This window comes from Cuculus canorus, chromosome 13 (genome assembly GCF_017976375.1).
Source record: "Cuculus canorus isolate bCucCan1 chromosome 13, bCucCan1.pri, whole genome shotgun sequence".
NCBI lineage: Eukaryota > Metazoa > Chordata > Aves > Cuculiformes > Cuculidae > Cuculus > Cuculus canorus.
Genome location: NC_071413.1, coordinates 5,256,055 through 5,279,180, shown reverse-complemented (window position 1 = coordinate 5,279,180; position 23,126 = coordinate 5,256,055). Strand labels below are relative to the sequence as shown.

At 48.1% G+C, this 23,126-nt stretch overlaps 1 protein-coding gene across 5 annotated transcripts in view; it reads left to right on the top strand.

Annotated features, from left to right (window-relative positions):
- The first annotated feature begins 999 nt into the window (after positions 1-999).
- Positions 1,000-23,126, top strand: part of ACSF3 (acyl-CoA synthetase family member 3) — a 65,235-nt gene continuing 43,108 nt past the window's right edge. The window contains exons 1-6 of one of the 5 annotated variants that reach the window (XM_054078535.1): positions 1,074-1,302; positions 4,474-4,578; positions 4,681-5,412; positions 6,865-7,020; positions 17,112-17,266; positions 17,756-17,901. In XM_054078535.1, coding sequence (XP_053934510.1) covers positions 4,711-5,412; positions 6,865-7,020; positions 17,112-17,266; positions 17,756-17,901 — 1,159 coding nt within the window. In that variant the 5' untranslated portion in view covers positions 1,074-1,302; positions 4,474-4,578; positions 4,681-4,710. The other 4 variants (XM_054078536.1, XM_054078537.1, XM_009563173.2 and 1 more) reach the window with 4 other exon arrangements.

Below are 23,126 nucleotides of genomic sequence, written 5' to 3'. Positions count from 1 at the left end.
TCCATGAGGGCTCTGTGTCATCCCAGGATGTCTGTGCATCCCTGGGATGTCTGTGTTCCTGGGATGCCTTTGTGTTCCCAGCATGTCCGTGTGTCTCTGGGATGTCTGTTTGTCCATGGGATGTCTGTTTGTACCTGGGATGTCTGTCCTCACCCCAGGAGGTGCTGCAGGTACAGGGCTTGGAGCAACCCGATCCAGTGGGGAAGGTGATACCAAAAATGCTGGAAAATAAACTTCCTAAGGCTTGTTTTGGAGTTTTAGAAAGCAAGGATCCTTAATTAGCCCAGGGCAACACAAGGGAGTGATCTCTGTCAATCCTGTGCCATGAGACAAGAGCTGGTTACGGAATATATTTCTCACTTATATGCATGTGTATATATTTTTCTAGAAATCTTAAGCATATTCTATTACTTTCTGAGGTCTAATTTGAATGTTATTATGAACTTCACAACAGACAGAACTCTTGCTGATTTGGAGCTTTGGAGCCAGCTCTGCCTGACCTTGGGTTTGAGAAGGGGAAACACTGCAAACAGAGGTGGTTACAGAAGAGAATCATAGAATCATAGTCATAGAGTTGTAGAATCATAGGATCATAGGATCACAGAATAGTTTGGGTTGGAAGGGACCTTAAAGATCATTTAGTTCCAACCCCCCTGCTGTGGGCAGCGACATCCCACTAGCTCAGGCTGTTCAGCACAGATCACAGTGAACACAAGACATTATCATCTTCAAAGAATGATCAATGTCTGTAAAAACACTGTTTGAAAGAAAACATGCTATAAAAAAATGTGATCAGGGGGACATTCTGTCTAACTTTCAATAAAACACAAATTCTTAGATGAAACTTCAGTTTAAATGAAAAATACCGCGCTTTTTGTAATATCAACTACTTGTATCAAAGGTGTCCCTGCCTGTGTGGGGGGTTGAACTGGATGGGCTTTAAGATCCCTTCCACCCCAACCCAGCCCGTGATTCCCTGGGGGGCGGGGCCGGAACGTTCGTGGCCGGAACTCGGGGCCGCGTTTCCGCTTTTCCGCCCGGTCGCGATCGCGGCCGGACCGGTCCAGGTGAGGGCGTCCGGTCAGCCGGGAGGGCTCCCGGGGCGGCCTTTGGGCCCCGGTTCTCCTTCCTCGCCGGCCTGGAGGGGCCGGGGAGGGAACGTGTCGCCCGGCGCCGCGATCCGCAGCGGCTTTAACTGAAATATAATCATCGTCCCCTCCGTCAGGGCGCGCAGGAGCCGCGCGGGGGTCGAGCCCCGCGTCCCCGTTCGCCCCAGCCCCGCGTTGCGCCTCGGGGAGCCGGGTTAGTAGTGGGCAGGGACGGTTGGGCTTCATGATCTCAAAAGTCTTTTCCAGCCTAGCGATTCTATGAGTCTGTTCAGTCCTGCACTCCATCACCCGGGAATCACGGGGTGAGGGGTTGTCCTGCTGCTCCGAAGTCTCCTGTGAGGGGGGTGAGGGGCAGGGAGCTGGCCGGTGGGAAGCTTGTTGGGGGTGAATGAAGAGGAATTTGTTACGCTGAGGGTGATGAAACACTGACCCAGGTTGCCCGGAGAGATTGTGGACGCCCCATCCCTGGAAACATCTAAGGTCAGGTTGGATGGGGCTCTGAGCAATCAGATCAAGTTGAAGATGTCCTACTCACTGCAGGAGCGTTGGATTTGGATGACCTAAATGGTCCCTTCCAACCCAAACTGTTCTATGTTTGAGCCTGCTCTAATGGGAGGTGTCCCTGCCTGTGGCAGGGGATTAGACTGGATGACCTTCATGGTCCCTTCCAACCCAAACCATTCTATGACTCTGTGAAAGTCCACCCTTCTTGGGAGAGATGTGGAGTTGGGGCTTTGCTTCTGGCTCTGCCCGCTGCGTCCCTCTGCTTGCTGAGCATGGGGTCAGCAGCAGTTCAGCTTCACAGGTTCCTGCTCCGCTGTGCTTTGGAGTGGCGTTGTCGTGCTGCGAGCTGGTGTGAGCTCCCCAGCCACTTTCACTTCTTACTTCAGCCGTAGGAAGGGGGATGTCGAGGTTTCTCTTTCAAGGCAGCAAAGCCTCATCTGCTGCACTGTCGTGATCTTCCACCCAAGGACACTGGTGATGAACTTCTAATGCTCTGCCAAGGCGAGTTTGTGTTATCAGTTATCCTTGAGCTACAAGCAGGGTGAAGAAACAGCCCCCGGTGTTGGTTTGCACACTCCCAGGTGTCTGTAAATCTACACACGCCCAGTCAACACTCATTCTCTGAACTCCATAAATGCGCAGGCCTGGCTAAAGGTGCTGCTGTTTATTGCTCCATTAAATCTGGACTGGCGCTGTGGTGAAAAGAGGATAATGTAATTTTTTGAAGCGGCTATTCTGAAGCAGCAGCTAACACCTGCTCCGGAGCTGTACGAAGAACAGCGAGTATGCCAAGTGCACTTAGCTGCACTGGCCTGGAGCACTGCATGATCCTGGCAAACAGTTGCTTCCAATTAGTGCCCCTCTTAATGTCTGGGGCATTAACATCTCGCCAGTGAGCTGGCCTTGGACAGAGGTTAGGAGGAGGTAGTTTGGTTTAGGTTATGAATGGTGTTGGCTCTTTATATTTTAGTCTCTACAGAGAAATGGAAAGATGTCACACGAGCTTTGTTATGACGCATTTTGCGTTTTTTCCATCCTGATGGTATATGTCACGAGTGCACATGGTTCCCACACTCTGGGTTTAAAGACTCTCTGCCCCCCCAGATGTTTCCGTGCTAAATCACAAGGTTGGGTTGGTTTTTTTTTTTTCAGAAGCAGAAAGTGAGATCAATATGCAAAAGAAAATACTAACAAAGCCAATGTCTGGCTGGAGAAATGCTGTAAAGGTGGATGGGAGAGACTACGGGGCTTGCAGCTACGTCTATGCAAAAAGAAACACTTGTGTCTGCACAGCCTGAGCTGGGTTAAGCTCTTCCCTGAGTAGATGCAAGTTCTCCGGATTGTTTTTGTTTCAGCTCCTCCCACCGGTGGGAAATTGAGCTGGGAGGCTGTTTGAGTTGAGTTGTTCCTCTAATAGGTGTTTAAGAAACTTTTGTTAAGAAATCAAGTCCTACCGCCAGTATCAAGGAAGCGTCAGGTACACTCTTACAGAGTGAGAAGTTGTCATCCTTTCGCTATCTCCTCTTGTGATAGCCTCTCTCTGAGGCTTCAGTGGTGGTGTTTAATAGCAGCCATTAGATAGGCTGTGCAGTAAAGCCCTGTTTTTTTCTGCTGCTGCAGCTCTGTCCTTTCCTCTGCTCCCCTGCTGTCGGTGGTGACGATCTCTGTATGGAGAGGGGGTGCTTGTTCTTGCTGAGCTTCCAGCCAGAGCTCCAGGCTCTGTGCAGAGCAGCGTTAGGATTCTTCTGAGGCGTTTTCTCAGTCCTCTCAGTTTATCACTGCTTCCTCTCATCTCTGTACCAGCAGTTTCCTCTGCAAAGTGTTCCTTTAATCCCATCTACCCATTGTTTTCTTACAGGATTTTGCACTGTGCTTAACTTTTTCCTTGATGCTTCAGTGAGATGCTCCCAGCAGTGTCCAATACTATTACATTTTATTTGAATAAAATATAAAAAAATATATATATACATTATATTTGAAAGAGGGAGGATGATGAAAAGAGCAAACTTCAGGGACTTCTTACCAGTTACCACAAAGGCTTTTTTGCTAGCATCTCCCATGAGCGCATAGGTTGATGTCATTGTACTGTCTAAGCACAAAGGCAGAACACAAATCGTTTGTGCCAGCCTGTAATCTTTCTGTAAAGCTTTTAATGGTGCTGGTACTCCTCCCCATTCCCTTTTGGAGATTTTGTCTGTTGGAATGCCTTTGTGCCTCATGTCATTGCTGGGGTGGAACGGCTGGGCCAGGGTGATAGTTGGACTGCATTCAGATCAAGCTCTGGCTACCCAGTTGGAGCCCTGGTGTCACCCATGGCTGAGTTTGTCCCGATGTTCTTCCTGGCTCCGGGTGCTGCTAAGTTGGTAGTTTGCAAAGTGCTGTACATAGTGGTCGCACTTTCCCTGCTGCTGTTTGCTGGTAAACCGAGGGCTCTGCTGCCTGTGGCTGTTCAGGAGCTGTTAACCACTTGGTCTGTCGTGTAGGAAATCTTCTGAGCTGAAGCGGTGTTTGTGGTGGTTGTCTCGTCGGGTGGGAGGGTTTGGGCACTTTCCTGTTCTTAGATGTGCTGTTGCTCAAAGGAAAGCTCACGTAGGAAACAGTCCTCCACTGGGCGAAACCTTAAGAGGCTTGGATTTCGTGTGTAGCTCCGTCCTGCCTAACTCGACCTATGGAGCAAGGCAGTGGTTTACCAAGGAGGTGGAAACTGCAAATTGAGAGCCGGGCACTGTTGTAATTATTTAATTTCTTTAAATGCTGGTCCCACTGGGTTAGAATGGCACCTCAAGTAGCCTCTGCTTAGTGTCCTAAAATCAGTGATTGATGAAAACTATTTCATAATTTAAGTTAGACTGTTTTTTAGGGACACAGAAGCTGTGTAAGGAAGGGTCTCTGTCTCCTGTTCCATCCGGGGAGGGCTGAGCGCACTGAGGATGCAGCAGTCTGAAGCATAAACATTAATAATACAGTGGGTATTATTCAAATGAAGGCTGCCACTTTTCCTTTGTGGGAATAACCCCCTGGGTAATCACTGCACATACTTATCTGTTCCTATAATTGCTTTCAGCAGAATCACTTCAAAACAAGCAGTGCTGGCAGGATGCTGGTCTCCCTGCTCTTTCCCCAAGTAAGCCGACCCCTTCGTTGCCTCGTCCGGGACTTGCACCATTGCATATGGAGGTTGGGTGGGCAGAAGAGGTCTGGCTGTTCCTGCAGGGGTCTGCAGACCACAGGGGCAGCCTACAGCAGTGACGTTGCTCCTGTCTTCACTAAGGCTTTGGCTTTCGGTGATAAAATTGCCATCATTGACCAAAATGGTGAGCACACTTACAGGGACCTTCTCAGCCAGAGTCTGCGCTTGTCCCAGGAGATCTGTAGAGCTCTGGACTGCTCTAGCAGGGACTTGAAAGAAGAGAGGATCTCATTTTTGTGTCCCAATGATGCCTCATATGTGGTGGCCCAGTGGGCTTCCTGGATGAGCGGCGGCATAGCGGTGCCCCTTTACAAGAAACACCCTGTGACGGAACTGGAGTACGTGATTCAGGATTCACAGAGCGCTCTGGTGATTGCAGCAGAGGAGTATGTGGGGAAAATAACGCCAAGCGCTGAGAAGCTGGGAGTCCCGGTTCTGCCACTTCTTAGGTCTTGTAGTGATGGATCTGCAAGTCACCCAGCAGTGGAAGAGGGTCCCTTGACAACCTGCTCCTCATGGAAAAACAGAGGAGCCATGATAATCTACACTAGTGGGACCACTGGAAGACCGAAAGGTGTCCTCAGTACCCATGAGAACGTGCAAGCTGTGGTGAGTGTCACTTTCCTCCTGCAAAGCTCACGCCAAGTTACAGAGGTCTTGGCTTTCCAAGGTGATTTGGAGTTCCATACCCCAAAGCACAACACAACCTTACCACAACCAAATTCCTGCACAGAGCAGTGGAGCTGTATCTCCAAAGTCCTCAACACTTATAGAGCCTCAAGTACCATGTGTTCACCTTAAGCCTTGTCCTTTTGGTGCTGCTGTACTGCAACTGCAGCCAGGAACAGATGGACTCTTCTCCCTGCTTTCCTGGAAAGCAGAAGGGGTGGAACCTGTTGTAAAAAGACTGCTTTCTTTGCAGTTTGCATTTATTCACTGTGACTAGGAAAGAATCTTTGCCCCTAATTGGAATATAACTTAGCCCTGTACAGTACTGTGTGAAGTCTGTGCATTATTCAGCTATATATCCCCAAGGCAAAAAAATCCATTAGCTCTCTGAGCCAAAAGGAATTAGAAGTTTGAATGAGCCTGCTGACTACCTCACCAGTTGGTTATCACTGCCTGCAACTGATAGACTCAGGCCATTAGGGAAAAAGGGCAGGGAATACATTGTGCTTTACGGATGCCTCCAAAAGCTTAGGTTGTTCTGGGTGCTCAGATACTGCAGTGTCAGGAGTGGTGAAAGCCTTGATGGATAGTACCAGGGCTTGGCTATATTGGGAAAAGAATCTGTTCCTTTACAATTATGCCGATCATTTGGGAGGTGTCACCGTCTTTTGCACTGTCTTGCAGAAAGCCTAAAACCTACTCCCTGCCTTGTGGGAGGGGGTTGTGAATGACGTGACTAAATTCCAGTGTTCAAATGTTTTTTTATTTTTAGATAGCTGGAAATAACCTTTCCAGTTGCTAACACTGGCTGCTGAAGGGCATTGTTCACCCAGAAGCCTGAGGTCTTTAGATAATTATCCCTTTCTAACAGTGCTTTAGAAGCTTGATGTACTAATATATTTTACTAACATGAAACCTGTTTTCTGTTTATCAGACAGGGATTTTCTGTTCCTACTGACTGTCTCTTAGAGACGCTAAAAGTCCAATGTAATTGATGTCTAAACTATGTCAACAGAGTTCTGGGAAAATTAGTTTTTTGATTACTATTTCTGTCAACTCTGCCTGTGCAGCACCAGGCTAGTGATTTTGTAAGTCCTACTGAAAATCATTGTTGCCTATTTATTTCTCAGTAATGAGGAAGGACTTTGCTGATGTATATGAAGATACATGCTGACGAGGTGCAGGAGGTGTTCCTCTTGTATTCTACTGTTGTGGTGGGAATTTGGCTCATGGTGACCCTAAAGGAAAGATTTTTGTACCCAGGCATCATTCTAGGAGGTCTGGGATTCATACCACCAGTTGTACCCAGGGGATTTGGGGCCTAGATACCTTTCCAAGCTGTGAGAGTCTTTTCTTCTACCCTGATGCTGGATTGTATGTTTTCTTCTGCAGACCACAGGGCTGGTTGAAAAATGGGAGTGGAAGAAGGAGGATGTTATTCTGCACGTGCTGCCTTTACACCATGTCCATGGAGTGATCAATAAGCTCCTCTGTCCTCTCTGGGTGGGAGCGACCTGCGTCATGTTACCCGAATTCAATGCGCAGATGGTAAGCCTGAAGGGATCGCATGTTGCCTTTGAAATTCAGCAGCAAGACCCCAAGCATTGTAATTAGAGTAACTTTGGGAATAAGTTCTTAAAAAAATTCCAGCCTCTTTAAACATTGGCTGCATGCAGTTCACAAACTGCGTTAAAAATGCTTTTAGTTGGACTCTCGGTGTGAGGTAAACATGCTCTTCTGGAGGCTACAACTTGTTTAAGCGTGACATATGTAATTGTAATGCTGTACTACCTCTCCTCCTGATGCTGAGGGTCTGTGACTGAAGGTAGGCCCTTCTATGTACAGACTTCAGAATATTTGCAGCCAGAATAAGGGTTCATTAACTTTGTAGTACCAGAAAAGGTGGAAATACTGGCTTTTTCTCTTGCATGTTAGTGATATGCTGCCTAAAGCGATGATGCCCATCAGGTATTTCTTTTTTTAGAAGGTTCATTTTCCCTTCCATTTGCATTACATGACAGAACACAGGCTTTAGAGTTTCTTGCAGCCCAGGTAAGAGAAATACTGATGTTCTTTACATCACTTGAATGGAAACTATGCTCTTCCTCTGCAGAGAAACAAGTGTTAGGAGATCTGTCAATTTAGACTCAGTGATATGAGAGTGAATTTGCAAATCAAGACCTTCTTACAGCCTTGCAGGAAAGGGTGGCAAGAGGGAAACCTTGCTTGAATGCAATAGTAACATGTTTATAATGTTGTTTTCTAGCTGAGACAGGAAACGCCAGTCCCAGTGCTCTGCTTCTCTTTTGTGCCTTGCTGCAGTGGCAGGCAGCCAACCTAAAGAGAGGAAGAAAAGGAACTAAGAAACAGGGCAACCAGCAGTAAGATGGAACAGTTTCTACAGTTACTGACCCCTGGGATCCAGCACTGTTCATCTGCATCTCCCAGTTTTGTGGGTGGTGAGAGACAGTGGAGTCTGCAGTGTCACTGTTAGGGGAGCGGTTGGGTTTGCAGGTGCTGGTGCCACCTCGTTGCAGAAAGGAAATGTGCATTGTTGGTACAGAACACCCTAGGAAGGTGCAAAGAGCCCATCAAGCCTGTGCTTTGTAAATAAGCTGGCTTCTTTACCTTTTTATATTTATTCATATGCTGGGTGGCCTTGTCATGCCAAAAGGACAAAGTCCAAAAGTGTGAGGTACACCCAGAAGCATTTAACTGTGCTGCTGTCAGGCAAGAGTGAGCCTGGGCTCTGATCCAAGCGGCTGCAGGACAGCATGATTCTTCGTTACTTGTTTCTGCTTCTTGGAGAAGCAACCACAGAAAATGCACGCTTCTGTTCTTGTTTCAAGATGGCCCTGACACCTGAACACCCTGTTGCTGCCCAAGCACTGATCTTTCAGGGGGAAAAAGATCCCAGAATCCTGGAGGGACAGCTCTGTATCTGCATTTCCAGAGTGAATGGGTAGGGTGCTGTGGTAGAAGGCAGCAGGAAGGTCCCCTGGCAGCTTTCTCCAGTGCTTTCTCCTCGATGGTCACTCCTGAATTGTCTTCCTTCATCTTTACGGTGTCACTCTAAAAGCTCAGGTTGCAGCCGGCATATGTGCCATGCCAAAGCCGAGATTTGAGGTATGCCCTGCCCTGGTGATGCTGGTGAGGTGGCAGAAGAGCATGCTGTCAGCCTGGAAGCAAAACCGAGCCCTCTGGAGGGCGCGTTTCTCCACATCCTGCGCTACTGGTGATTGATTGTCCCTCATACCCTTGTGTTTTTCTCTGTTCTCTCTCAACATCTGCAAATCAATGAGGTGACGTTGAAGGATGGGTTCAGCTGCAGGGGGAGCAGGACACCCTGCCTGCCTTCTCTGATCAAACCTCTCCCCCAGACTTGACAACCAAGGGCAAGCGAGGACAGCACTGAAGGGTGTCCGCTTGACCCTGGAGGTTGAACTCGGGCAGGGAGGTCTGCGTGGCAAGTGTGTCTGCTGCAGGAAGCGCTGTTCTGAGGGCTCTCAGGTGTGTTTGGGCTCTGAAGGACGTCATTTGCCTTTCTATTTTTTTATTCCCTTTATTTTTCCGAGGGCCTCCCCTGGGAGCTGAAAGTGGTTTGATCGACACTACAAAGAAAGCACATGAGGGTAAATAAGGCTTTCTTGTGGAGTTTAATGCAAGCTGCCTTTCAGTTCCAGTCTATTTTCACCAGCTGTTTACAGAATGCCCTTTGCTACTGAAATCAGCCTTCAGGAAGACAGTGGAGTTTCAGTGGAGGATTTTGCAAAAGGAGCCTGAGTTTTGCTGTGTGCTTTTTTTCCTTCACTGCACCTTGAGAAAGCAGCCAATTATAGTGTGATATAAAGAAACTCGAATGGCAGCTAAAACACTTGACAGGCTGATCAAAACAAGGCTAGGAACTTACTCTCAACCTGCTGCAGACATATTTAGCCTTGAGTGATACTGGCAAGGGTTCAAGGGAAACCGCAGCAGCATGCCCAATGTGTGTTTGGTTTCTAATCACTAACACTTCATTATACAAAATAAATACTTTATTATTACAGTGTTTATTAAATTACATAATTTGTGGCATGCCTTATAGTTGTGGATACAGATGCCAGTCTGGTTTCGGTGGTGGTAATAATGCTTTTTTTTTCTTAGTTAGAAGACATTTTAAGCCCGGGACCAAGGCTTGCTTGTCGTTCCCTGCAGTGCAGTGTTGGGAGGTGGTGTCTTTGAGACCCTTCCTTCTGCTTTTGGTAGCTGTCCAAGGCAAGGTTAAAAATCAAGACTGTGGAGTAACCCCAGTGTCCTGACCAACATCCACTCTCTTACTAAAACAGCATCTGATGTCTGTGGCTGCATGCAAGCTATTGCTGAGGCCACAAGGGCTCATTAAAGTGTATTGAGATGCCTCAAGCGTGAAAGTTGCTGCATAAAATCAGATTCTTTTTATTAAATGAGGACATCCATTACTTTGCACTAGCTACTGTACATGTTATAATTCACTTTATAGCACCATCTGTTAAGACTGTCTTGCTTAAGCTTTTCACAGCATCTTTTTATTGTAAGTTATTAAAAAATATGGCTGCATCTATTAATCATTTATTAATAAAGGGTTTATAAATGGACCCTTAATTTCCAGCAGTGCAATCCACTCATACGTGACATGCTAAGTCCTCTGGTGCGTGTGTTCCTTGGGGTGCAGTGTGTCTTAGCGGGAGCCCCTCTTGGGCCTGGGGACCATGAGAGTGGCACGTGCCGGTCCCGGGAGTGCTGCTGGTGCTCGGGAATGGCAGTGCTGGCTGCGAGGGCAAAGGGTTCAGTGCTGCTCTGGGCATGTGGACTGGGAGTGGGCAGGAGAACAGCAGTGAGCCTAGCAGTACATTCCTCCCAGCAGCTGTGTGGGGCAAGGGTGGCTCTGATGTTCGTTGTTTGCGTTTTTTTTTTTCAAGTAAGGGTGAGAACTGGAAGGGCAGAAACCTTTGGAGCCAGAGCAAGCTGCAGCCTAAGCTTCCGTGTATGGTCCTCTCATCAGGACTTGCTTCCAAGCAGACTTCTCCAGCTGCACCGTTCCTGTGTGCAGGCAGCCAGCTTTTCTCAGCTGTTCCTGAACCTGTTTGAAATGCCTGCCTCTTTTCTTATGCAGGAGTAGAAATTTTAAAGATGCTGGACTTGTACAGTTTTTGTGCACGTTGGTGGCCAGAGCAGGAGAGATAAATGCCTCTGCTTAAGGAAAGAGTGCAAGGTGAGCCTTCTACTTACTGGGCACCAGAGAAAGCCTGTGCAGAAGTGTTTGTTGAGTATTGGGGTTTGAACCAAGCAGACAGTAGAGCTTCCATTCCCCAGCGCCTCCCTCTCTCCATCTTCCCCACCCAGTGACAGCTGCTCAGGCTGAGCACACCCTGTGATGTGAGTGTTACTCCATGGAAAAGTCAGCAAGTCTGGAAAGGCAGACCTAGATGTCCTCTGTACCAGCGCTCTTGCCATGACAATTGCACATTGATGGCCCTGTTCTGGACTAGGAGCCAGCTGTGCTGGCTAGTGAGTCATGAGGTCAGTGTCTGCTTTGCAGGATCCTCAGCTGAAGCTTTTGGCCAAACTGGATCCACTTTGAGCTTGAACAACGTGAACATCTTGTCTTTGCCTTGAACCACTTCTAATCTTGCCTTAAGGGAGAGATAATAGCAAAAGGCTCCCTGTCAGCTCTTTGCACTGATAAACATGAGATCAGATCCCAGGAGGTCTTTCAGTCTTAAAGTGCAGAGTGGGAAATAAAAGTATTCAAAACCATGAAGGGCAAAACTCGCTCTGATGAGCGATGGGGGAAGCTTACAGAAGTCTCAACTCCATGTGACCTAGATATGGTGTACACTGCCCGCTTGGCTCTGCTGGGCAGGTTTCGAGCTGTAGTGCACTGCCTACAGAATGACAATGCTGCCTGTGCCCTGCAACCACTTCCATGATAAATATGCTGAGATGCAGATTTATTGCCCTAAAGTTCCAAAAGGAGCTGTTGTTTTGGTGCAGGCGTTACTGCATGTCTGACTTGAGGGCTCAGTCCTTGGAGGCACCTTAAAAAAAATCACATGCAGTTTTACAGTGTCACAGGCAAAGCTATCAAATTAGTTAATTTTATTTGGACCATTCTTTCTACATGTTTGCCCTGGTGCAAATGATGAGTGCTCACAGCTAATCTGTGATTTGGGACTGATTCCTCCGTGAGGTGGTGTCACCCGTGGCAGCTTTTTCCCACGGTGGGAGGGTGTCACAGAGCTGATGCTCACTGAGGTTGCTGCTGCACTGTACAGTAACACCCCTGTATTGAGTTCACCCTGTCTTCCTCCTGAAGACCAGCAGTTTGATTTGTGAGCAAACTGTTTGTCCTTGCTGCCACTGTTATCTGTGCGAGCCAGGCGAGGCTGGGGCTTTATACCTTTGCTGGGCTGCGCAGAGAGATCTGGGGCTCAGCAATCACAGTTGCCTCCGGGAAGGAAAAGTGTACACCACGGTGAGCCTCTCCCCTGGATCTGTCGCTTCTGCGAGCATCACTCTGGGTAGCTCTTTTAGTTTCTCTTTAAAAGTAAAGCAAATCCAAGCAGACAATTCAGATCTCAAATAACCAAATACTGCTAAGATGCTGCTTGTAGCATGCTGGGGATTGCATCTCCCATCCAGTCTCAGTTGGAGAAAGGCAATTGTCCTCCTTAATGGGAGGCTTCAGAGGAGTTATTTTGTTTCAGACTCAAAGAGGAGTCGGTGGAGGGAGGAGCAGGTCACTAGTGAATGGCTTATGTTTGATCACTTCTTGCAGACCTGGCTTTAAAAAGTTAGAGTTTTTCTTCCCATCTCCCCAGATCTGCCGTCTGTCCTCAGCATCTGTTACGGAGTAATGTCTTTTGATGTGTGTGTGGAAATATAAAAAATGGAACCAGAGCCTGTCATATCTACTTATATTACCAGGTCCCAGGGAAAGCACTTGTTCCTTTCAGTATGCCTACAGCATCGGAAGGGTTTAAAAGCTTCAGCCTGGAATGCAGAGGGGCCATCAAACTGCACTGATGAATAAATGATTAAAACCAGAGTCATGCCGAGCGCTAACAGTTTGGGGTTATAACAAACATGAGATGAAGCCACCGAGGGTCTGGTTTCCCTTTGAAGAAAAGAATGTTTCTTTCTTTGCGTATTGCTCATGAACCCTCCGCAGCTCGGTTAGCAGAGAGCAGAGCTCCCTTTGGTGCTCTCTCATCTCATGTCATGCCCGTCTGCCTTTGTCAGGGATAAACCGATGGCGGACATGGCTGTGTGGTCCTGTCATCCTTTTTGTGCTACTGTAGAGTTATGGAACCATTCTGTCCTCAGTGTTAGGTACAGGGTCTTGCCAAAGGAGGTTCAGGCTTGGCTGCATGCAAGTTGCTGCCTGTTGCTCTTGCAGATGCTCCGAGAATTGCACGCAGCCCTTTTCCTTGCCAGCAGTCCTACCCGCACGGCAGCGATCGATGCAAAACACAAGCCCATCTCTCCTATCAAAAGGGAAGTAAAGGGATGATTTAACCTTGCATTAGGGGCGTTGTTACTTTTGAAAAGGCTTAAAAAAAATTCAATAACAACTGAAAATGATACAATAATTTTATAGAAGCGAGAAACTGTTGTGTCTGTCAATAGAGGCAGCAGCACGGGCTGTCTATTTTCTGTTTGCGGGCTGGTGGGAAAATCCATGCTGATGTTTGCTTCCTGAAAAGCTTTTAGGCATTTTTGCCTATACATCTCTTCTGGCTGGTTTTGGGAGCCCCGTGTCAGGCAGTCTTGCAAGATTTAGTGTACAAATGGTTGTTGCCACCTGCTCTTGTTTGTTTTTTTTTTTGCGTTAGAAGATGCCCCGATGTTGGTGGATTTGGTGTTTTCTGTCTAGTTTATAGCATTGTGCATCTCCCACGGAAGGTGAGGCCTCTGTAAAGGAAAAGAAATGTTTTTTCTCCTCTGTGTTTGCATTTCTTGCTTCAGGTGATCTTAACAGATCTGCAGGCTGTCTGGGAAGGTTGCTGTATGGAAGGACCACCTCTTGGAGCAGCTTGCATGTCCTCATTCACCATCGTGCCATCTGTGTGCCGGAAGAAATATGTGGGAAAAATCTTACAGCGATGTCTGTTGTTTTGTACCCACTGATATAATTCTCTCCTTTTTTTTTTTTTTTTTCATTTACTGATGGCAAAATCCCACTGGCCAGTCCATGGAATTGCTCAGATATGCTTTTGTGGAGTGGGAGGGGAAGAAAATCAGGAATGTCAGACTGATGGGAAGGCTCTTGGGAACAGAAGGTCTTCCATTTGTTTGCTGGCTCAGGCAGCCCCGTCCTGTAAGCCTGCCCTGGGCTTTCACTGCCGTTACTCCTGACAGGAAGCTGTTCTCACTCTTGCTTTCTTGCAATTAGGAACTTTTTTGCTTTAGCCCTTACTTTTCTTAAAAAGAATCTTGGTCCATCTCCTGAACATATTCCTTTGGAAGACTGCTGATTCACTTGTGTGCAGTAAGCACTTGGTGCAAACTCCAGCAGCCCCAGCACACAGTGCTGTGTTTGCCTCCAGAATCCATGGCTTTCTAAAAGCACTTGGAGTGCTGAGGTGTCAGGTGAGCAAAATGAAATGAAATGATGGGTTGCCGATACCGTGTCCACAGGTAATTGATGTGGTGACGGTGACACATGGGATAACAGAGAGGGGGAGATTGATTGTGCTGCTCTAAGCCTGACAGCGTTGGAGAATGCCGTGCACCGAGGAGGGCAAAGTTGGCCTCTTGCTACGAGCCTGTCCAAGCTCTGGGATTGATTGATTAGTTGGAGGTAACGAGACTTTCCCAGATCCTTCTCTCAAACCGTGAAGTTATAGTTATAAAACAGAAATAGTGGTTACAGCTGGCTGGGCAGTGACAAGCCCTCCGGACAGCTCAGGGTCTGGGGAAGGCTTGGGGCTGCCAGCTTTGTACCACGGCCCGGCGCTTAGTGCCGTTAAAATGCATGGGTAGGATCCAGATTTGGCTGAGCAGGAGCAGAGCAGGTGGAGATCTTTGGCTGTCAGCAGATCACTCCAGCAGCTGGTGGCACAAATCCAAAAGCAGCTGCTTATCTTCAGGAAAGGGACTGTTGCTGGGGTGAGTTGGACTGACATAGAAAAACGCTGCTCCCTTGGCTGGAGTGGCAGTAGGGAGGATTTTATCTAGGGCAGGAGTTTAGCAGGTATGCGAGGACAGGTGACTGAGGTGCAAGAGAGATCTGCTGGGTTTTGGAGTAATGGTTTGGGGTTTTTTTGCAAATCTAAGTCCATGTGAAAATAACTGTGCTGCGTGGCCAGACTGGAAGTCTGGCTGCACTCCCTACAGCTGCTTTGGACTTGGGAAGGCTAAAGAAAAAATCATACAGCAAGGACTGAGCAGCCTGAGCATCTGTCTCCTTTTAGTTCTTTCTGAACAGGCCTTATCCCTGCTTACCATCACATATCTCTCCCTGTCCAAGGCAACAGCTCTCAGGAGCACCAGGCTGAGGAGAAGAGGTCCATGCATTCAGCCCCTAACCTTGGAGAGATCCTTCTCCATCCTGCTACCTCCAGTGGGAAAGATATTGAGGGCTAAAAAGATCTTTGGAGAAAGAGGCTGGGGGGAGTATTGTAGGGGTTAGATCCTTCTAAATGCAATTTTGCCTATTCTGGCTTGGTTTAGGGGATCACCTGGTAGGTAGGGTTTCTGCAAGCCCACTGCCACCTCCAGCAGGTCCCAGCCATTCCTCCATGTCGCATTGGTAGCTGCTTGCAGCGAGAGCCCCGCTGTCTGCTCCTGCTCTGCTGCCAGCACCGAGCGCTGCTCCCCAGCTCTGAGCCGCACTGCGTTGGTGAGGCACAGCTGAGGCCATGTTTCTCCAACACAGAGTGCTATATTCTCTCTCCAGGCATGTCACCCCCAGGTCTGGGCAAGACATGTTCCTCCTCTGCTTTCCCTGATGCCAAGGGGATCTCGCAGCGCTCATGTTCCAGCTCCTGAGGGATCCAGGGGTTTTTCCACCTTGTCCATTTGACTCACCCCATAGAGGACCATCTCTGGGCTGGGAGGCAGTGTGAATTCCCTTCTGTTTGGTAGGATGGTGCCTTTGTTGGGTGTGTCCTGCTCTATTAAGAATAACAACATGGTGGCGGCGGGTTTTTTTTTAGGAGCTGATTGTTCTGAAGCAGTGGAGTGAGAGACACAGGGGAAGGCGGCACCAGCGCAGCGAAGTAGAAAGTAATGAAATGGAACCCGAGCAAGCAGGATGGAGGGGAAGGGGGCAGAGTGACAGCATGAAGGAGAATCACTTGTTCACCTTCAATCAATTCCTGCTTTTTCTCGCCATCACACGCGCCTGTGTGCAGCTGAGTGTGCACATGCAGGGAGGGGAGAGGCAGCATGCATTGTCAGGAGCTGTTAGGAAATACATTTGTCAACAACGGGGCAAGGACTGGAGCGAAAAGAAAGAGGTGGCCGTGGTCTTTTATTTATTGATAGCTTTGGATCATTCATGTCTTGGGAAGAGCTTACTTTGGGAGAAGAGTGGCAAGGTGTGGGAGGAATGGGCCCGGTTGCTGTATTTATGGCTCCTACCCATTGCTAACTGCTCGCATGTGGAGCTGCTCAGCCAAGGCAGTAACTGGTCTTGATCCTCCCCAGCAGAGCTGGCTCCTGGGATTTCCCCTGCTTTGTAGTTCCCACAGGTTAGCGGGTGTTGCAGCAGAAGAACATTGGCTCTGCAGGGACCATTCCTCTTGGGAAGAGATCGGTTGATGAAGCTGCCCTCCTGACTGCAGCTGTTTTACCTGCGGTTTCTGATGGCTAATCTGAGCTCACTGGAGCATGTGTCTCTGCCAGCTCAACAGAAGACCACCATTCCCAATGCAGTGGAGTCTCACTTGCGGTTCAAGTGCTTGATATCTCTCTTCCCAGCCCTGCCATCCATCTTAAAAGCATTTCTCCCTCAAAGGTTCAAGTCTGTGGGCTCCTACCTGTGTATTGTGTTCTTTGGATGTGACTTGGTGTCTTTCCAAAGGAGAGCTCCCGTACTTTGAAAAGCTGGTGGCTTTGTGTAGCCTCTGAAGAGCTGTATGTAAAAAGGGAATTTACTGATTCTGCTGCAAGCTTATGTCTTCAGGAGCAATTTCTTGGCTGTAGCATGGTGGTACTAAAAAATGCCATTTCATTCATGTTGTGCTGATAGAGAGTGAAAGCAACATGGTGATCCACTGGGGGGATGAGAGTTTAATATTGTGCTTTGGGCAGTAAAGGGCCATGATGAAGGCTGAGAGCTGTTGTTCTGGATGTGGATGAGGAGCATGCAACAGATTTCCTGTTGTTTGTACTTTCCAGAAGCCTTAGATAGCAGAGGTTTGACTGTTTATGGCCAGCCCAGGTGGCTTTACTTTGGACAAGCCTGTTGCACTCCTGCACCTCAGTTTCCCTTTGCGTCATACAGAGGAGCCAGTGGTGGGGCCCACTGCCCTGTGAAGTGTTTGCAGAGCCCTCACTTGTCAATTCCTTCAAAGGTGCTGAGGAATTAGCTTAACAGCACGGGTGATCGCTTGCCTCTGCACTTTATATTGAGGTGTATTTTTATATGTGTGTATTCCCTTCCTTTCTAGGTTTGGAAGAAGCTCCTAAGCTCTCAAGCTCCCCGTATCAGTGTCTTTATGGCAGTGCCCACTATTTATGCCAAGCTGGTAGAGTATTATGACAAGCATTTTTTTCAGCCTCAAGTCCAGGATTTCGTGCGTGCCTTTTGCCAAGAGAACATCAGGTAGGTGAGTGGTCTCCCTCTGGGCAGAGGCTTCTGGTGGCTGTCTGTCTCCATGGTGGGTCTGCCAAATTATCCTTTTTAGCATCACCTCTTTGCAGTGCTGATCGTTGTGCTTTAGTGAATCTTTGTCAAGAACCAGGGTGATTTTATTTAATTATGAGCCACTCTTGCAGGGTAGAGCCAGAAGGGGTCTGCATGCTTGTTACGTGTGTTACCCTACATATAAAAAACTCAGGACTTTGTCCTGCAACCCAAGATTGTACTGCAGTATCTCTTTTAGAAGGCCATCCCACCTTCACTTAAAACCCATATCAGACAGAGAATCTTCTATCTGTGAGAAAGATCCTTGGTCACAGTTAAAAGGCTTTTGGGGCTTCTGTCTTAAAGTTTTATGTAGGAGCAGGCTTTATGCAACCACATGTTAGACTGCAGATTCCCTGGAGCAAAGGTGATCTGGGATGTTTTCTTATATGACGTTTCCTTGTGCAGGTTAATGGTTTCAGGCTCAGCAGCCCTGCCTGTGCCTGTCCTGGAGAAGTGGAAGAGCATCACTGGGCACACGTTGCTGGAGAGGTATGGGATGACTGAGATTGGGATGGCGCTTTCTAACCCTTTGCATGGAGTCCGTATCCCAGGTAGGAGTCTCTAGAGGGTGCACACTGTTTGGAGGCATTTGGCTGTGAAGCGCTCTTGGGTTTTCTCATCACAGAGAGTATGCATCTAATCGCTATTTGTCGTGATTGAGGAGCAGGCTGTGGTAGGAAGAAAGAAGCTGGGAGGAGAAATGGCATTGGGAAGCCAGGAGGGGGCATGGCTGTGTGGGAAGTGGCTGTGGGTTTCTCTGGGATCTTGAGCCATAGTGGACTGGCAGAGCTGTGTGTGCAGAGCTCGCAGTAGTGTACATTGACCTGACCAGTCAGGCTGGTTCTGTCCAGAAGGCAGAGTCCATATCAATGCTTTATTATGTCCAAGTTCAAGGATGGTAATGGGACTGCATCTTCAGCTCCTGCTCTGTGAAGTTGTATTCATGTGTGGCATTGACACAGGATTCTCCTCCGCACAGCAGTTCATGTCCAACTGATGGGTACTGAACATTTAAAATAGGATGTCTGCTCACTCTTATTTTAGTGCAAGTTTCTTGACTTCTCAGGAATTAGAAATTGTCACACCTCATCGTACACTCTGGTTCTGTTCTCTCCTTGTCTTCCCTCACTTCTCTTAGCTACACTTTGTGACTCCTCTCAATATCTGTAGTTTATGTAACCTAGAAATAAATTGATCTGAAACATTAAAAATATAAAATGCCCCCATCCTCCCTTTGGTTAAAAACGTGGCCATCTGTCTGCCGAGCAACCCAGCCCACCACTATGCCACCTTCTCCTCCCCACATGCTGTCTGTGCATGCATGGCACCATATGCATCATCTTGGTCTCCAGTGTCTTTGGGGACTGGAGTCTGGGTGTCGTGGCATCCCACAGCATCCCAGTCCCAACTCAGCGCCCCTGCAGGGATCGCACAGGGAGAGGAGAAGCCACCACTCCCTGATACTGGTTCCTCAGCATGAGAACAGCTCAGGGGCAGCGCAAAATACAAGGTCTGGTTTACTTTTGCAGAGTAGCTATCATTCCCGCACCTCAGCCAGTCTTCCCTTCCTCTGGAGCCTCTGTCCCTGCAGGCAGGAGAGGGAAGCAGGCAGGGAAACAAGATTCCCACGCACACAAGATCTGGCTGTGTGTGAGCCCCATGCTGCAGGGTTATGGTGCAGTTTGAATGCCCCTGTGGCCTGGTTATATTTGCTTTTCATTTGTCTTTAGGAAGGGGAAATGAGTGGAGGCACTAGAATTTTCCCAGGAGACAAAAGGAGAAAGGAAGTAAGACTGCAAATAACGTGGGCAAGACAGATATTGGCACCTGGAAGGACAGCTCACACTCTAGAGCTGGGTGGCTGTGCTCCTGAACAGAGCCAGGGCAGGGTCCCAGTGGTCTGCAGGGGCGCTGGGGACAAATCCTCCCTTACAGCTACAAGCAGAGGGATTGGCGATCAAGGCTGGCTGGCTGTCACTCCAGCCACTGTCCAGGGGCTCGCGGCAGCCCCAGGAGGGGAGAGAAGCATCTCACAAAGGCATGGATGAGCCAGAGATCTTACAGAAAGAAGGCTATAATTGAATAGGCTTGATTAATTTATTTCAGTAAGTGTCATTTGAGAAGCAGATGAGTGAAACTGAGGCATAATTTACTGGAGCTGTGAAAAAGCTTTTGATATAGCACCCCACTAGAGGCTGAGATGTAAGGTCACCAGGTACCAGAGAGCATCCATTGTGAGAGAGTCAACTGGGACATGTGGTGATGGGCTGGGAATGGAGGCTGCGCGGGAGGAGCAGTGAAGTGTCCAGAGAAAAGACCTCAGATGACACTGGTGTTTCAGGAACAGATGCTAGGCAGTGGTGACCCCAGACCTGGGTGCTAGCCAAAGGAATAATTAACTGTATTTTGAAAAAGGAGTGCTGCAAGCGTGTCATTTCACCTTGTGGATGAGTCTGGGGAACCTCATACTTGCCAGGGGATTTCTCTTGGAGCAGGAGCAGCATATGTCTTTCACTGTTGCTTCATGAGCTTCTGTCTTTGAGGAGAGGTTCTGGGGCTTCCTTCACCTGCTTCCACCTGCTTGGTGTAGCTGGGGAAGAACTGAGTCTGTTTCACCACCGGTGTCTCTGGCAGTGTGGCACCACTCTCCACCCTCCAGCACAGGTCTGAAGGGGCAGAGATGAAGGGGGGTCTAATTTTCCAAAGAAGAAAAGATGAAAGATTTGAAAGATAAATGTTTGCTTGTATATGGTTAAAACCCTGCTTAAAATGCCTCTGTTTTCACCAGCTCTCATTCTAATCCCCCTGGTGCTGTTACTGTGAAGGGAGATGAATAATTCATGGACAGAGAATGCCTCACTGGGCCTAATCACCACTTTAATTGGAGGTTTAGATCAGAGGCGGCTAATAGCTCCTACAGCGGGGACTCCATGTATTGTTGACAGTGAGATCGTTGAGTGCCTTATCGTTGGCCTGTTTCAATTCTCCCAGGACACCACCGCGCATAACAGCATCGAGGTCCCCAGATACCGAAGGACACAGACCGCAGGGCCAATTAAATTTATCTGGGAAGAGCTGACAACTTTTTTAAACAGAGGAGAACCGGTGGAAGAATAATAGTGTCACTCTTTCCTGATTGCAGCCTGGCTGATGCCGGCTGAGCTGACACCACGGGCATGTTGCCAGCATTTCTTAACATTCAAGAACCTGCAAATTGGAGAGAACAGGGAGGGAGCAAGAGAGGAAGGAGCAGGGATTTCTCCCTATTTTCCACTTGGGATTGTGTCTGGGGACAAAAGAAAGTCGGGGCTGAGTGTCGACCCCCTTCTGACCAACCCCGATCGTGGTCTCGGGAGTGATCAGGACCTCCAGTGCTGTGCCTTTGGGAACAGGCTCAACCTTTTGCTTGGAGCCTGCATGGTGTGCATCTTGATGCGGCAGGTGGGCCTAAGAAACCCTACTCATTGTTTTGCACAAATGTTATTAATACTGTCAGATTCTTATAGCTCTAATCAATGTTATGAGCATTTTCAGCTTTTATTGATTTCCAAGTTTGTCATTTTTCCCAAGTATCAGAAAGCCTTTTCCAAACTGAATATAAGGAAACAGCTCCCCACAGGGGACTCGTTTTATATGTTGATTTTACTTTAGCCACATAGGAAATCTTTTGTGATGGTGATCTGAAACACTGTGTGGAAACACGTTGCCTTCTCTATGTCTTCAGATTTGTTTGACAGCAGTGAGCTGATCTTTGGTGTTTCGTTCTCAAAGACTGAGACTAGAAGTGGGTGCTAACCATGTAGTTCTCCTGCCCATGAATCAGTCGCTTGTATTTCTGCATGGAGGCCAGTAGCTTATGTACAGGGAAGAAACATCTTCTAGGAAGGCATCCATCTGACCTTGATTTGAAAGCTTCCAGAGATGGCAAATCTGTGAGAGCCTGTAGCAGTTCATTGCAATGGTTACGGCTCCCTGTCTGAGCTTTGCAAGACTGACTTTGCAGTGCCTGCCTGTCATCCCTTGCCACATCTCTCAGGAAGGATGGAGTCTGTTAGCACAAGGCATTTTTCGTACTGGAGAAAATGTTCCCATGTAAGTCTAGAAGGTGGCTTCAGCAAGCTCAGCCTGCAAACATTTGGTGTGTTTTCTGTGACTTATAACTTGCTTTCTGAATCCTCCTGGAATCTGCCTTGGCAGGTACCAGACTGTTTAAAGTACATAAATGCCTCTATGTGGTACCTCAGGGCACTTCTCCTGGTAACTTGTCCTGGCTTCTCTGTCCTTACACTGCTGCTGTCCTCTGTCTCTGACTTCTGGCAATGTCTCTCTGTGAGATGAGAGCAGCCCAAGCAATGCTCGTGGCAAGAGAAGAACCTTGCTGCATGTGTTGGCTGACCTGAATGCCGAAAGCAATTTCAAGCTGAACAGACACACATCCCGGAACTGCCACGTCGCTTTCTGTTTATTTCTTGCCAGATTTGCTAATTGTTCGGGTAGTTTCGCTGCAATAAAATCTCACTCCCTCATAGCCCATCTGCTCTTAGCTGATCCTGCAGGGATGCCATAAATCTGGGCTACGACGACATATCAATTTCCATGGCAACTGACCAATGTAGCGACCAAAAGCATGATGTCATAGGTATTGGTTCTCCAGGGCTTGAACAGGAGAATGAGAGTAGGATAAGGAAAATGCCACTTGAACCCGGACAACAAGGAGAAGACTGCACTGGGCTCCAGGTCCTGTGCACCCTGCTCTAAGGACTTTCCAGTGTCAGGCTGATCCTGCTGCCTGACCAGCAGAGCTGGAAAGCCTCACCAACTGGAGATGCTCCAGGGGAATAGAAATAAAATCACATCTTAAAATAAAGAATAGACTTACCAGTTTAAGCCTTGACCTGTCCCGTCTTCCTGAGCCGAAGGTTGCTCTGTGCTGACATCCCTCTCTACCCTGTGCAGGTTTACGTGCTCACTGTTGCTCACTCGCAGGGAATGAAAGTCACGGGCATCATCTTGCAATGAGAGCTGTCTCGTGCTGTTGAGATGCAGAGCAAAACCTGCTGAGCCAGCAGATGCCCACGATTCCTGGTTGCTGCTAAGCCTGGGGCCCCCCATCAGACAGAGGTCGCAGGAACAAAGCTGCCCTTTCTTCTGTGTTTCCAGATGCTCATCAAGAACGTGCGCTAAACCAAGGGGTGGGAATGCTACAGGCTGCAGGTTGGGAAGCTCTGGGTCACAGGACCAACTTGGAGCTTAATAGCAGTTGTTTGTGACACAGTGTCAGATTCCCTGGCTTTGAAAATTGAAACCTGTGGAAGAACGGTGTGGTTTTGATCTCTGCTTTTCCCCTATGATGTTTTATATACAATGTATTGATGTCTCCTAAACTGAGATAATCCCTTGCAATTCTTACACTGTTAAGCCTTTGCTTTCTCTGTCGGGTCCAGGCTATAGAGAAACAGTGAGCCCCTCTAGTAATCATTATGCTCTTTCTTTTCACAGCTTTGTGTAGGTTTCGTGGTGCTTTTTTTTTTCCTAAAGACAGCTTCAGTACTGAACTATGAAGCTGTGCTGGTGTCTTCAAAGACTGGCCAAGAAAGACTGTTCAGGGCTGGAGACACATTTATTTTCATAGGCATTTCCAACACTGCCTGCTCAGCAAACAATAATTGCACTGCAGTGACATTTGCATGCAGACATACAATGTGATCGAAGCCTTTCTGAAGGGTAATCCCCTGCTAGGAAGTTCTTTAGCGCCAGCACAGTTGCAGATGCCATT